Here is a 14,972-nt window from a genome sequence, read left to right on the forward strand (position 1 = left end):
ACCGGAGACTTCAATGATGCTGGAGGATTTTCGAGCTCAACTTTATCTGCGTTCGCCATTAATTTTCGACAGTTCCTCAAATTACCGACTAAATTTGAACGCATCCCTCTGACCAGCTCTCATAGCATGCCCTCTCATCCAATGGAATGACTTGCTCGCTCTATGACGCGATGAGCGCAATGGAAGCAAATTACTCTGAATGCTGCGACGCAGCACCTCAGATTACTTCCAAGAAGTTGTTCACGTTCTCGATTTTTTACGTTTAACGTTCTATTCGTTCGGTACACTTCGGTACACACGTGTACCGAACCGAAGGGCCCGTACCGAATAATTCCGGTACGGGTACGTGTACCGTTACACCCCGCATATGAGCCCTATCACACTTGGATGTGCTGGTGCTCATTTTAATGTTTTCAATGCTCATAAAAACATTAATTAATTCATGACAACTGCGCACCAGCTAACGTGCAGCCCTGGCCTGGACATTGCTTGGCTCCGTTAGTTGACATACATTGATACTATAAGCTGACTAACGTTAGTCTAATGTTATGTTTGACTCGTAAACGACTACAACATGAGTTAGCTCTCTGTGCAGTTTGTTCGTTCCGGGTTAGTAGCGGCTTGATAGCGGTGTTCTGCAGACGTAAACTAGCTACCATTCCAGCCAACATTACATGCTGACAAACGTTAACTAACACACAGCTGGCGCCGCTAGCTAGGTAGCTAACATTAACTACTAACCAACCAAGCACGAACAAACCGCACGGAGAGCTATAAGATAGTTAGCACTACCGCAGTGCACAGAACTCAAGCTGCACAACACACTACACAAACGTGGAATTAATTTAGCCAAAGTTAGTACTTACTTATAATTGTTCCCTCCACGAGAGACAAAAGGGTGCCTCCGCTTTAAATGCTCCAACATCGCTGTTGTGCTAGTGTGGTATGCCAACTCCATTTGGCAAAGACTGCAAATAACAATGCCTTTGTGTTTTGGACTAAATTGAAAGTATTCACATGCTTTTGAAGACCTAGGGCGAGATGTTTTTGTTTGGGGGCTTTTTGCAGGGCTTCGTGCGCAATCCTGTGAGGAGGAGGTGGTAGCCGTTTCAGTCTCCATTGTGTTTAAAGTGCGATTGCGAACTGCTTGTTGTTGTTTTGGGTGACCCACGTGTGTGTGGCGATGCGTCGACGAGGAAATATGTCTTCGACGATATTTTGAAGTCGACGCGTCACTACAGCACTACTGTTTGGTGTCTTACCCGTTAGCCATGTACTGCCATCCTATTTAGCTGAACTTGTAGCTTTCCTCACATTGCTGGCTAGGCGCATTATTTGTGATGCATTGGAAGAGTCCTCGCCCCCCCTCTCATCCATAAAGGATGCCCTATACTTTGTGAAATTGGAAAAAATTAAACACCGTATCAGGGGCTCAGACTTGAAGTTCACAAAAATATGGCTACCCTTCTTAGAACATATTAAGTCCCTCCAATTGGAGTCTGTCCCCATTGGCTGAGTCGCCCCCCCCCCCCCCCCCCTGTACCGCAACAGCTCACAGGTATGCTCACAAAATGTCTCGCAGGTTTTTATTTTTTTCTTCTTTCCCTTTTTGGTTTTTTATTTGTATTTTTTAAATGTATTTATTTTTTATTTTTTATTACATTATTGTCTAATTGTAACTGATGTATTGTGTCTTGGAGTTGTTTTGTTATAAATCGCAGGGGTAATGCATTGTATTGCTGCTGTCTTTGTGTATTGAAAATCGCAAAAATAAATCATATATAAAAAAAAGAAAGATTGCATTTTATGACAAATATAATTTAAGCAGTGTTGTATGTCTTGCTTAAAGAGTCATGCATCTGCTGCATGAAGGGATAATGCTCTGGAATGAAAATCATTGGTCGGTACTGGGTACCATACGCGTTTGTGTATATGTGCAAAGTGAGGTGGCATTACATTACATTATGCATTACGGGGCTTAAATTCATTAAAGGCTATATTCGAAGATCATAACAAATATGCCCATAATGACTTATACTTCACTGTTAAAGAGATATTACATTGTATGTAATCAAAACAAACACATGACCAAGGGATTTCATCTTAAAATTGGTGGGTGACAAAATTGAGTGTCATCACTTAAAGGGGCCTTAGATCTGCAAATGTTCAGGTTCGTTTTAGCTTTTTGTGCCTCTACTGTGACATGTCTCCATGCTTTAATGTTCAGAAAGCTCTTTATCTTTCTCATACTGCCTGTGCTGCAGCACCTCTTTTCACCCTCTGTCTGAAACCAGAGCCCAGTCTGCTCTGATTGGTTAGCTGGCCAGCTCTGTTGTGATTGGTTAACCTCTTAGAGATGTCCCGCCCCTTCGTCTATCAAATTCAATTTGCTGAAGCACTAGCCAAATGAATTGTGAGTGTTACATAGTGATGTCACTATGTTGGGGGAGTAAACAAAGGAGTCCAATAACGGCATAAAACACCTATATAACACACTACAGGAAAGGGAAAACCCTAAATAGTGTGAAAGGGCCCCTTTGATGTCATACATTTGGATGAGTTTATACATTTCCAATTTATGGTGAAAATTATCTTTATTTATAAAATAAATGCTCAAATGTAAAGATAATGCAGTAGGCATTCTGTATTGCTTTTTCAATGTTTGTGTTGTCCCTGATGAGGCAACACATACAGTATGACTGCATAGACTCGTTCTTCCTTTTTTGTTTTCTTTTGTCAGGGGGGAATAACCTCTTTCAATGCACATACATCATTTGATTTGTAAACAAACACATTTGTTCTATTATTTAAAAAAGCGAAACAGAAAAAGGCTGCTTCTCTAGGAAGCCAAATAACAGGAGCTCAAGCCAATATTAAAGTATGTGCATGTGCCTGGTATGACGTGCAGCAGTTTTTATTTAATAAGCAAATTGTGACCCAGTCTACAACATGTACATGTCCTCCACCCCCCCACAGTCTGTGCGTACACAGACAGCAGCACCACTGGATCACTCAGGAGTGATTCTATGCAATCCTAATTGTATGTGTTTTTCATTTAGGCAAAACAATCGAAACAGATTAGAGGGTAATTCTGCACAGTCCACAGACAAAGAGTCAAGTGGAATCCAAAGGCAGGACGAGGAGCGCTGCTTTCAGGCCCTGAAGCATCCATTATGGGATTACAATGATAACGTTCTGGGCTCCCTGCTCTCACCCTGCTTGGATCCATCTGCCTCTCCGCCGCACAACTCCACCTTACAATACCAATGACTTGTAACACACAATTACACATTGGATTCAGTGTGGTTCTCTAACAGCCCAGCTTTGTATGGGAATGTCCACCGGCTTGTGGGGATGGGATTATGCCCAACACCTGATGCTAGCTTCTTGTTATCAAGACTAATGACGGGACAGGATGAACATATCTCCCCTCCACACTCCCAAAGCATTGGAATGATTAATATTCCTCCACAGAGTTTTCCCCTTTTGTGTTCATGAAGACATGTCAACGAAGATGCATCTGTTTCTTTCTCCAGTGGCTACAGTGTGATGGGTAGCACATGTCTGCACCACACATTCCAGCAATGAGCTCCTGTACCCACGCCGATACAGGTCAAGTTGTGCCTGCAAATGAGGGGGAACGTAGCAGCGCGTGCAGCTTCCTGCCAGGATCAGGTGCTTCCTGTGTGGAGGTCAGGGCAGGATTCTGTTTGACTCATCTAGCCATGGACTTGAGGTTCTTTAACAATGCTGAGATGAGAGCCGCAGCACAGACCTGGGGCCTCATTTATAAACGGTGCGTAAGCTGAAAAGATGGCATACGCCAGTTTCTACGCAATGTTTGCGATCTATAAAAAACAAACTTGACGGGAAATGTGCGGTCCTCCACGCAAACTCTGACGCATGCGTACGCTCTAAGCACAAACACGGGAGAGACGAGAAACTGCGACACCGTTGGCAGAAGGAAGAATGGAGAGAAATATGTGGAAATAATACCATAAATAAAATGTTACCTCTCATTTATCATATATGAAGAATTCATTTGCAAACATTGATTAATGCCAATCTTATAATGATTAAACAAACGCCTGTTTGAGACTACTCAGTGCACACCTAACTTGGAGAAATACCGATATGTTATTGAAAACCACCTCGAATATGTTATGTTATTCTGCGATATGCAGAAGGACAGAATTACGTCTAAACAGAGGCCGTTTTGTATTGTTATAGATTGTATAGATATGAGCATATACTATCATGTTTGATCATGTGTTATGCCGTTTGCTAAGACTTGATAAGTCGCTCATTAAAACACAGGAGGTATGGAAACTAAGAACATCATATATTTGGTAGATTTGGCAGCTGATATAACTCAACACATTAGCTTTATTTCCTTTAACGAGTTACTGCGGAGGGGTTGACACGCACAGGCTGCAGTGGAGACGCTGCGCACAGCTGATCGACAGCTGGAACACAAACCACCAAATAAAAAAATAAACATTAATTGACTCCACTCCGCAGGGATCCCTCGATACTTTCTTACAGTTTCTCATCATGGCACAAACACACTGACACACTGCCTGAGGAAGGTTATGTGTATTTTGTCATTAACTTTTTTCGGACGTATTTTGGTGACGATCCGACCTCCATGCTGCTGACACAGTGTGAAATGTATTTTTTAGCTGTTCTGTCGTAATTTCTTGCGATCTTCTTCATGCAGTCAGTCAAAATGAAAATTAATATGGGCCGTTTCTTTGACTATTTATAGGCAAATATGGGCGTTACGTGAAGCCCGCAAAAGCTGCTCCGCATTTCGAGTTGATTGTGATTTATAAAGGGAAACTGGCATAGGACGTGCCACACGCAGTGTTTTATGAATCAGAAAATGTCTGCATATTTATTTGCTTTGTCCTACGTAACCAACGTTCCCACGTGAATCCTACGCAAGGCTTTATAAATGAGGCCCCAGAGCTATATAATTCCAGGGTTGCAATACATATAATTATGCCTCTGTCCTTAGGCGTTTTAACACCGGAGTACTTTTCCCTTTTAGTTCCGATAGTTCCTGGGATTTTTAACTTAGTTCATGAGAACTTTTCCCCATGTTCAGTCCCTGCTAGAGAGCAGGTACTTTCCTGGGGAAAGAAAAGTTCCAATTTCTGATTGGCTGGGCGAATTTCAAACCACGGCCCGTAAAACTCGGAAAAGTTCTGTGAAGCCGCCATTGTAAGTGGCTTCATTTGCGTAATCTTCCCTCAGGGACTTGAACGCGATCTCCTCTTTAGTTCCATGGGGGAACTAAGTGCTGGGAACTAAGTACGGCAAAGTACTTGGTGTGAAAGCGGCTCTTGTCTCTGTCCCTCTCCTTCTCCAACACACAACCAATAATTGCATTTTGCTCAAAGCATTGTTTCAACAGTATCAGCATCTGCCAAGTCAACAGGCAACGGCCCCCTTGCTGCTTCTGCTACGCGTCACTCGCAGGAGATAACAAAGCCTCAGCTACTGTTGTTGAAGACCAACATCGAGTCTTAGCACTCTAACAGGGTCAGCTGTTGTTATTACACAGAGATGTCATCTTAGAAGAACCAGTATTTGTGACATATTTATTTGAATGTCCCTCTCAAGCATGCAAGACTCTCTTGCTGCATGTATGATTCAATCATTCAAAAATACTTTATTGATCCCTGTGGGGAAAAAGTGTTGTTTTTGATAGTTGTACAATTTTAGAATACAAATAAATACAATACATACACATAAGTTGAAGTAAAAATGTACTTCATAAGTCCACAAGGACATCTTAGACACAGGAATGAGGCGGGATGTCCTCCACAGCGCAGAGACCTCTGAAGACTCAGGCTCATGATAAAGACATGATGAAGACTAAGGCTCATGGTGAAGACATGATGAAGACTCAGGCTCATGGTGAAGACATGATGAAGACTCAGGCTCATGATGAAGACATGATGAAGACTCAGGCTCATGATGAAGACATGATGAAGACTCAGGCTCATGGTGAAGACATGATGAAGACTCAGGCTCATGATGAAGACATGATGAAGACTCAGGCTCATGGTGAAGACATGAGGAAGACTCAGGCTCATGATGAAGACATGGTGAAGACTCAGGCTCATGATGAAGACATGATGAAGACTCAGGCTCATGATGAAGACATGATGAAGACTCAGGCTCATGATGAAGGCTCATGGTGAAGACATGATGAAGGCTCATGGTGAAGACATGAGGAAGACTCAGGCTCATGGTGAAGACATGATGAAGACTCAGGCTCATGATGAAGGCTCATGGTGAAGACATGATGAAGGCTCATGGTGAAGACATGATGAAGACTCATGCTCATGATGAAGACATGAGGAAGACTCAGGCTCATGGTGAAGACATGATGAAGACATGATGAAGGCTCAGGCTCATGGTGAAGACATGATGAAGACTCAGGCTCATGGTGAAGACATGATGAAGACTCAGGCTCATGGTGAAGACACGATGAAGACTCAGGCTCATGGTGAAGACATGATGAAGACTCAGGCTCATGATGAAGACTCAGGCTCATGGTGAAGACATGATGAAGACTCAGGCTCATGGTGAAGACACGATGAAGACTCAGGCTCATGGTGAAGACATGATGAAGACTCAGGCTCATGATGAAGACTCAGGCTCATGGTGAAGACACGATGAAGACTCAGGCTCATGGTGAAGACTCAGGCTCATGATGAAGACTCAGGCTCATGGTGAAGACATGATGAAAACTCAGGCTCATGGTGAAGACATGATGAAGACTCAGGCTCATGGTGAAGACATGATGAAGACTCAGGCTCATGGTGAATACATGGTGAAGACATGGTGAAGACATGGTGAAGACTCAGGCTCATGGTGAATACATGGTGAAGACATGATGAAGACTCAGGCTCATGGTGAAGACATGATGAAGACTCAGGCTCATGTTGAAGGCATGGTGAAGACTCAGGCTCATGTTGAAGGCATGGTGAAGACTCATGGTAGGATCGTTAATGAAAACGCTGCTGTTGGAAACACCACCTGAACAGTCCAGATGCCACCACTAGATACATCCTGTTGCAGCCATGCCCCGGATAGCACACCAAACTACACTCCATATATTATGTTGAACTCCTGGCTATCGTGGTCATCTTGTCCATTCTATTAACCAGGGATTTTATGTTGCCATGATGAGAGGGGGCTTATATCTCCCTTTTTTTTGTAATCTGGTGTCAGCTCTCCTCCTTCGTCTCTTCACTTAACCCTGTATCCTCTCCAGATTTCATTGGGGATAGCCATTGTGCTGACCATCATGCTAGCTGGCTTTAGAACAATTAGCTTCTCCCTGGTGTAAACAAGGGAGACACACAGCAACTCAACAGCTACAAAACAAACAACATTTCTGTCTATAGGACAGTTTTGAGAGGGCACAGCTTGATACGTTGCAAATAGAAGTTATTAAAAGAAAAAAAAAATAAGATCAAATGATAAAGCTAAAAGTTTAAAATAGAACACATCTAGCAGGAGCACCTGCAACTTGCTGCATGCACGGTACACGTTATTATGTCATTCTTATGTAGAAAAGTTAAGGGAAAACTCTGCATGTGTTAACAGCCATTATTATTTACTGGGTTATATATTCCCATAAACAGTCATTGCTTTTTTTTTTCTCAGGGGAAATGTTTAGTTGTGAGCTGGAGACATTCAGCCACATCACCTGACACAGATCCTTCAGTATTGTCTTTTTTCAAACCAATGCATGGAGCAATAAAATACATTATGACCCATATATCATGATTAGAGACATTGTCTTCTACGTTGTGTGTCTGCAGTATGATCAGTTCAATCAGGTCCTGAGGGTGTCAAAATAAAGCAATACTGCCACGTTGTCCCTCTCTTTTACTAGTTATATTATCTGGCAATAAAAAAAGGCTTGATGTCAGCTGCGAGGTAGGTGATCCTATCACTGGTAGGTTTCCATTGTGAACATGTTAGTCATCTCGCACAGCAACAGTAGCAACAACACGTGTGAACGAAGGGGGAGGAGTGTGACCTTGACAGCGTGTGTGTGCGTCTTGACGATATTGTGTGCGTGTGTGTGTGTCTTGACGATATCACTGGGGGCATGCACATATGTTTGAGTGTGTTTGTCGCATGGGGTAAGAGACGGTTTGTGGTTTACGGCTTGATAAGAATCATGCATGGAATGCCACAATCGTAGATTTTAACACCACTTGCAAACATACAGTAAGAGGAGGATGTAGTCATTGTGAAGTCACCCATTGGTTTATGGACTGGAGTTTGGACGCCATCTAGGTTTTTCGGAACCAGACACAAGATGGTTTTAATATACTGAAAACAAATGATATTCACTTACATTGTTCAAAAGGATCAATTCTCTCATATTTAAGCTTGCAGATGAATTGTATGGCAAACTTCAAGAGTAAAAATAAGATGAACACAGTCGCATAATCAGCTGCTCTTCTGTCTCCAAACTGAACACCTCTGAATGAATCCAGCCATTTTGGAAAGCCTTTGATTGGTCAACAGGCACTCATATTTTATTCTAATATTGAATTAGTAGAATAAAAAACAAATCCCAGTATGCATTGCAAGATAAAATCTGTTTATGTAACGCATTGTCAGTTGTATTGGTTCATAAACTCTCTACAAAACACTATTTTCCCAAGATTAATAAAAGATTATCTCAAAAAGATAGAAATTTGCTTCACCATGTATGCAAAAAATACACTGAGCTCAACTATAGGTAATAATTTGTGTGAGAAGAAGAGTAATTCTTTCAGAGACTTCTATACAACTCAATTTCTTTTTTGGAACCAGAAAACATCCGTTGGCTTTAATTTCACAACTGGAAATTACAGTTTGCTTGCAATATCAAACTGATACCATACCACTTCTATTCTTCATATTTGTTCCACCCAAGGTGTAATGATGACATATTTCTCTCTTCCTCCCATGGAAAGGGAATGGGAAAGTTTACGCGCCAATATTTCAGTTTTCTCCTCTCCTCCTCTTCCAGATGGACCACTGGAGATGCCCCTCTTCCAGCTTATCCCTTCCCAGAGACAGGTAGTTTTCCGTGGGGATCGTCTTCCCCTGCAGTGCACCGCTTCCTACCTGGACCCTTCGGTGGAGCTGCGATGGCGTCACAACCGCCGCATGGTGACCACGCATGAGGACCGGGGCATTTACGTGGAGGACACACTGATTCACGACTGCTGCCTGATCACAAGGTACATGCAGAGGAGGGAGGAGGGAGGAGGGGAAGGCAAGGAGGGAGGATGGATGGGGCTATGTTAGCTGAGAGCTAGTAAACTGGTCTTTTGGATGTTTGTAAAGCCCCCCTTGCAGATAAAGCCACAAAATCACTTGCTCATCTGATGGTCCTGATGCCACAGTTGGGAAAAGTTGTTCTTCCGACTTCGGTGTAATTACATCATACAGAGTGCAGTAACAAGTCCTAAAACCAAGAAATAACTTTTAAATAAGCATTTATCCACTTCCAGATCCTTTCTCTCAAAGTCAACTGTTTTTTATCGTGTTTGTGGTTAGAAGCCTGAAATAAGCTGTGGTTAAATCAAGCTGAACAGATTTTCATGTTTTGTTCTCCAAGAATAGAATATGTAAGTAAATGTCTAAAGGTGGGGGTTCCTGTAATGGCGGACTGCTGAACAGGTGACGAGCCCCGACTCTCCGATCAATTCCATCCTTTTACCTAAATAATCATAAAAACCCACAGTTTGAGACATAAAGCAAGGGCAATCTGATATGCCCCAAAAGATACCAAAGCTGAAGCCGAATTGTTCCAGAACACGAAGGACTCCACCAACAACCAGGCAAGCTAAGCTAAAGCTAAAGATGGACACGGCTAATGCCAATGCCGGTGGAGCCAGCACGAACCTTATAGCTAGCTCAGCCCAAGCTGAATCTAACGGCAAAATATTAGAAGCAATCCACTCCCTAAGAGCAGACGTTACCACCCGTAATGATGAGATTCTGGCTGCAATCTCGGAAATTAAAACGGATCTCAGCTCCTACTCGGGAAGATTAACACAGGCCGAGGATCGAATTGGTGAGACAGAGGATAACGTGACGGTGCTTCATAACACAGTGAACGGGATGGAGAAAGTGATTACAGCACTCACCGAGAAAGTAGATGATCTTGAGAATCGCGATAGGAGGTCAAATCTACGTGTTATTGGTCTCCCGGAAAACGCCGAAGGTAGAGACGTGGAATCGTTTTTGGAGAAATGGATACCAGAAGTACTTGGTCCCGAAAACTTCCCAACACCGTTGGTAATCGAGCGAGCTCACAGAATCCCGGGTGGCAGACCGAAGCCCAACTCCCCTCCTCCCCCGAGACATCTCATCGTAAAATGTTTAAACTTTAGGGATAAAGTCAGGGTGATGCAGGCGGCACGAGCCAAAGGAAAGGTGATATACGGGACTCGCCATATCATGTTTTTCCCCGACTTCTCAGCGGAGGTGACGAAGCGGCGTATGAAGTATGGCGAAGTGAAGCAACAGCTCCGTACCCGGGGAATACAATTCGGCCTTATTTTCCCTGCCAGGATGTACACGCTGCACAACGGGAAAAGACGTGTGTTCAATACTCCTGAAGAGGTTGAGTCATGTATTCGAGATGGAAAGGATACAGACAACGGCTAGATGTGGTGAGTTTACATAATTTGGATCATCCAGCGGAGCATTTTTATTTATTTATTTTGTTCCGATACTGACTGTACAACTTGAACTATGTTTTGTACCGTCTTCAACGCTTCAAGCCTATGGATATATCCTGGCGTTACTGATGAAGAACGCACTGTAATTTCACTAGGTTTGACACTCCGCTATGCCCCTAGTTTGTTCCGGACGGAATAATGATGCTCTGCTGGAATTAAGATACAAAGCTAATACTATCGGTCACTAGTTTTCACTTGGAAATGATACGATCCACATTACGTCGTTTGAAGGTTCATCTGCATTCATATCTCTGTTCAGGCTTATTACAGCTCATTCATGCATTGTAACGCCCAACTAACTTTTGAGCTTATCTCCGTTATCTCGATCTGTGGTCGTGATTTAAAACAGTGTTGAATGCACCACATTTTATGTTTAGGGTGTGTTAAAAATACTGAATGGATGTTTAATTTGTCTTAATGTTTTTGCAATATTTCGGATTTGTTGTTGCTCTTGGTCTCTTTCATCCCTCGAATATATATTGGTCGAAGATGAGGGGTTCTTGCAGTGGTTAGTTATTGGTTTAGCTGCTCCTCTTAAAGGATCGGTTAAATAGCCTAGGAGCTCTTACATGGAAGAGGTGAGGAGGACGGCGCGTTTCGTTAAGGCCGTTGGTGAGAGTGTTTCACGTCTCGTTTGGGGAGACGGAGGGTTCATGTTTTCTTATGGTGTGTTTTTGTATTTTTATGTTTGTTTATATGTGATCCTTGATGTGACAATGTGGTTTGGTAGACGAGTAGTTGCTGTTTCAATATTTACAATGAGGTCCCTTTTGATCATTTTGGAGAGATGGGTTAATGACACTTGATAACCTTTTTAAGATATCATCATGGAATGTTAGAGGGCTAGGGGGATTATCTAAAATAAAACAAGTAATGACTAGAATTAAAATGTTGCAATCCAAGGTAGTATACCTGCAAGAGACCCACCTAACATCCACTGAGATTTTGCGTTTGAGAAGACGATGGCAGGGACAGGTCATAACTGCGTCATTTTCGTCACACACAGGGGAGTGGCAATACTCATTCATAAATCGGTCCCTTTTCAAGTGACGGACATCAATGCGCACAGGGGGGGTAGATATATAATAATACAAGGTACCTTATTGGCTGAACAACTTAATTTAATAAATGTTTATGGGCCAAATATTGACGACCAACTTTTTTACAATAATCTTTTTCTAAATATCTCTTCACTTAGAGGTAACATTATAATGGGTGGCGATTTTAATTGCACCCTCAACCCTCTTGTAGACCGATCTTCAGACATAGATGCCTCCGACATACAGACAAGGAGGGTGATCTCACAGTTCATGACGGATATGAGTCTTTGTGATATATGGAGAGTCCTAAACCCTGACAAGAAGGAATTTGCATGCCACTCTTCCACGTACCATACTTACTCACGCATTGATTATTTTTTAATCTCCAAAAGCCTAATGCCAAATATTAAGAATTGTACCTACGGCAGCATAGTAATCTCGGATCATGCCCCATTAACCTTGGACTACATTGCAGTAAAGCCATTTAAGGGTCCACCGAGATGGCGTTTTGATACAAAGTGGCTGCATGACCCAAGTTTTGTAAGCTTCCTGGATTCTCACATAGATATGTACTTTAAAGTAAACACTACGCAGACCTCTGCCTCTGTCAGGTGGGAGGCATTTAAGGCGTACATTAGAGGTCAGATAATTAGCTACACAAGCTCTAAATCGAACAAATTCCGTCGTCAAATGTCTGATTTAGAAAAATAAATAAAACAACTAGAAAGGGACATAGCCCTTAACGACACACCTGATCTACAATGCAAATTGACATTACAAAGAGCCCACTACAATGAACTATCGTCCAATAAAGCCTTGGCAAGTATCAACAGACTCAAACAGTCATTTTACGACCAAGGGGAGAAAGCAGGCAAATTACTAGCCTGGCGAATTAAGGCAGTACATGGTGAAAGAGCGATAAACGAAATACAAAACAATGCTGGAAATATTACATCAGATCCTAAAGAAATTAATGAATCATTTAAAACATTTTATAATCACCTATACAAGTCTGAGCCCCCTGGCGACCCAAAGACTCAGTCAGTTCTTTTGGACGGGATACACTTTCCATGTTTGTCTGAGGAACGAAAAGCTAATTTAGATAAACCAATACAACTATTAGAATTGTCTGAGGCCATGACTAACATGAAGGGTGGAAAGGCAGCTGGTCCTGATGGGATCCCCATAGACATCTATAAAGCCTTTAAAAACAAACTGCTGCCACTGCTCCTGAATATGGTCGAGGAGATATTCGAAAAGGGTTGTCTTCCCCCAACCTTACAGGGTGCATTAATAACAGTTATCCTAAAACCAGGAAAAGACCCCTCCAGATGTGGCTCTTATAGGCCTATATCATTGCTTAATTCAGATTCAAAATTGATCGCTAAAGCATTGGCTTTAAGACTTGAAAATCACCTGCCTACACTGCTGGGCCTGGATCAGAATGGCTTTGTCAAGGGCAGACAGGCCTTCCACAGTATTAGGAGGTTGATCAATATTTTACATACAGAAAGGGGGGCTCCAGATACAGCCATTCTGTCCCTGGATGCTGAAAAGGCTTTTGACAGGGTGGAATGGCCGTATCTATTCGAAATATTATCCCGATTTGGGTTCGGGGAGGGTTTTTGTAGGTGGATACAAATGTTGTATAGCACCCCAAATGCAGAAGTATTAACCAATAGCATAGTGTCTGCACCATTTGCACTATCGAGAGGTACATGTCAGGGGTGCCCTCTATCTCCATTACTATTTGTACTGGCAATTGAGCCCCTGGCTATCGCGGTTAGAACTCATTCTCATATCACAGGAATAACAGTTGGGGGCATTGAAAATCGCCTGGCCCTTTACGCTGATGATATCGTTCTATTTATAAAAAATGTGTCAGTGTCATTGCCAGCGCTCAATAAACTGATAAAGGATTTTGGTACGTTCTCAGGGTGAATAGTTCCAAATCCAACATTCTTCTACTTAAAACATCGGAAAGACTTAATCCACCTCTCCAAACAGATTTCCAAAATTCCCTGGAAGGCTTTAAATATTTAGGAATACAGATTACACCTGAAATAGAAGACCTTGTTCCAACAAACTATGACCCCATAATAGCGTCTGTGACAGATTATATTAACAGGTGGACATCACTCCCTCTATCCCTAATTGGACGCATGAATATTATCAAGATGAATGTCCTACCTACATTTCTGTCCATCCATCCATCCATCTTCTCCTGCTTATCCGTGGTCGGGTTGCGGGGTAGCAGTTCCAGCAGAGAGCCCCAAACTTTCTTTTCCCTGGCCACATCAACCAGCTCTGACTGGGGGATCCCAAGGCGCCCCCAGGCCAGCGAAGAGATATAATCCCTCCACCTGGTCCTAGGTCTACCCCTTGGTCTCTTCCCAGCTGGACGTGCCTGGAACACCTCCCTAGGGAGGCGCCCAGGTGGCATCCTAACTAGGTGCCCGAACCATCTCAACTGGCTCCTTTCGACGCGAAGGAGGAGCCAGTATATATTTCAATCCCTGCCCTTGCACCCACCATCTTCATTTTTTCCCAAAATGAAGAAAATCTTTACAAATGTTATCTGGAACAATCAGAGACCAAGGTTACGGCTATCCCTTTTATATCTAGAGAGAGAGGAGGACTCCAGGTACACAATCTGTCCTGGTATTACTGGGCAGCCCAAATAAGAGCAGCAATGTGTTGGTTCTTGGACGGAACCCCCATACCATGGGTTGAAATTGAACGTTATACAACAACTCCACTACCACTGAATTTGTATTTGTTCTCTGACTCTCCAAAACAGCTTAAAAAGAATACAAAAAACCCTTTTGTCAGGAACACAATTGATGTCTGGTTCAAAGTACAAAGCCACTTAGGTTTAAAGTCACAGATATCCTCTTTTACTCCTGTATGGGGTAATAGAAGATGTATACCAGGAACATATGACTCAGGGTTTAAAATGTGGGCCAACAGAGGCATCAATAAGATCAGTGATCTATATGATGACAACAAATTGATGTCCTTTGAGATGCTAAGAAATAAACATCATATTCCCTCAACACATTTCTTTAAGTATCTGCAGCTAAGGAGTTATATATCTAAGGCACAAGATCACTCACTATTATGTCCACCTCTGTCAAAGCTGGAAACAATTATAGTA

At 42.5% G+C, this 14,972-nt stretch overlaps 1 protein-coding gene across 1 annotated transcript in view; it reads left to right on the forward strand.

Annotated features, from left to right (window-relative positions):
• LOC117459923 (adhesion G protein-coupled receptor A3) overlaps positions 1-14,972 on the forward strand; it is a 412,304-nt gene that overhangs the window by 116,237 nt on the left and 281,095 nt on the right. Inside the window, 1 exon segment of the mRNA XM_034101091.1 lies at positions 9,053-9,266. Coding sequence (XP_033956982.1) covers positions 9,053-9,266 — 214 coding nt within the window.

This window comes from Pseudochaenichthys georgianus, chromosome 15, assembly GCF_902827115.2.
Source record: "Pseudochaenichthys georgianus chromosome 15, fPseGeo1.2, whole genome shotgun sequence".
Lineage (NCBI taxonomy): Eukaryota > Metazoa > Chordata > Actinopteri > Perciformes > Channichthyidae > Pseudochaenichthys > Pseudochaenichthys georgianus.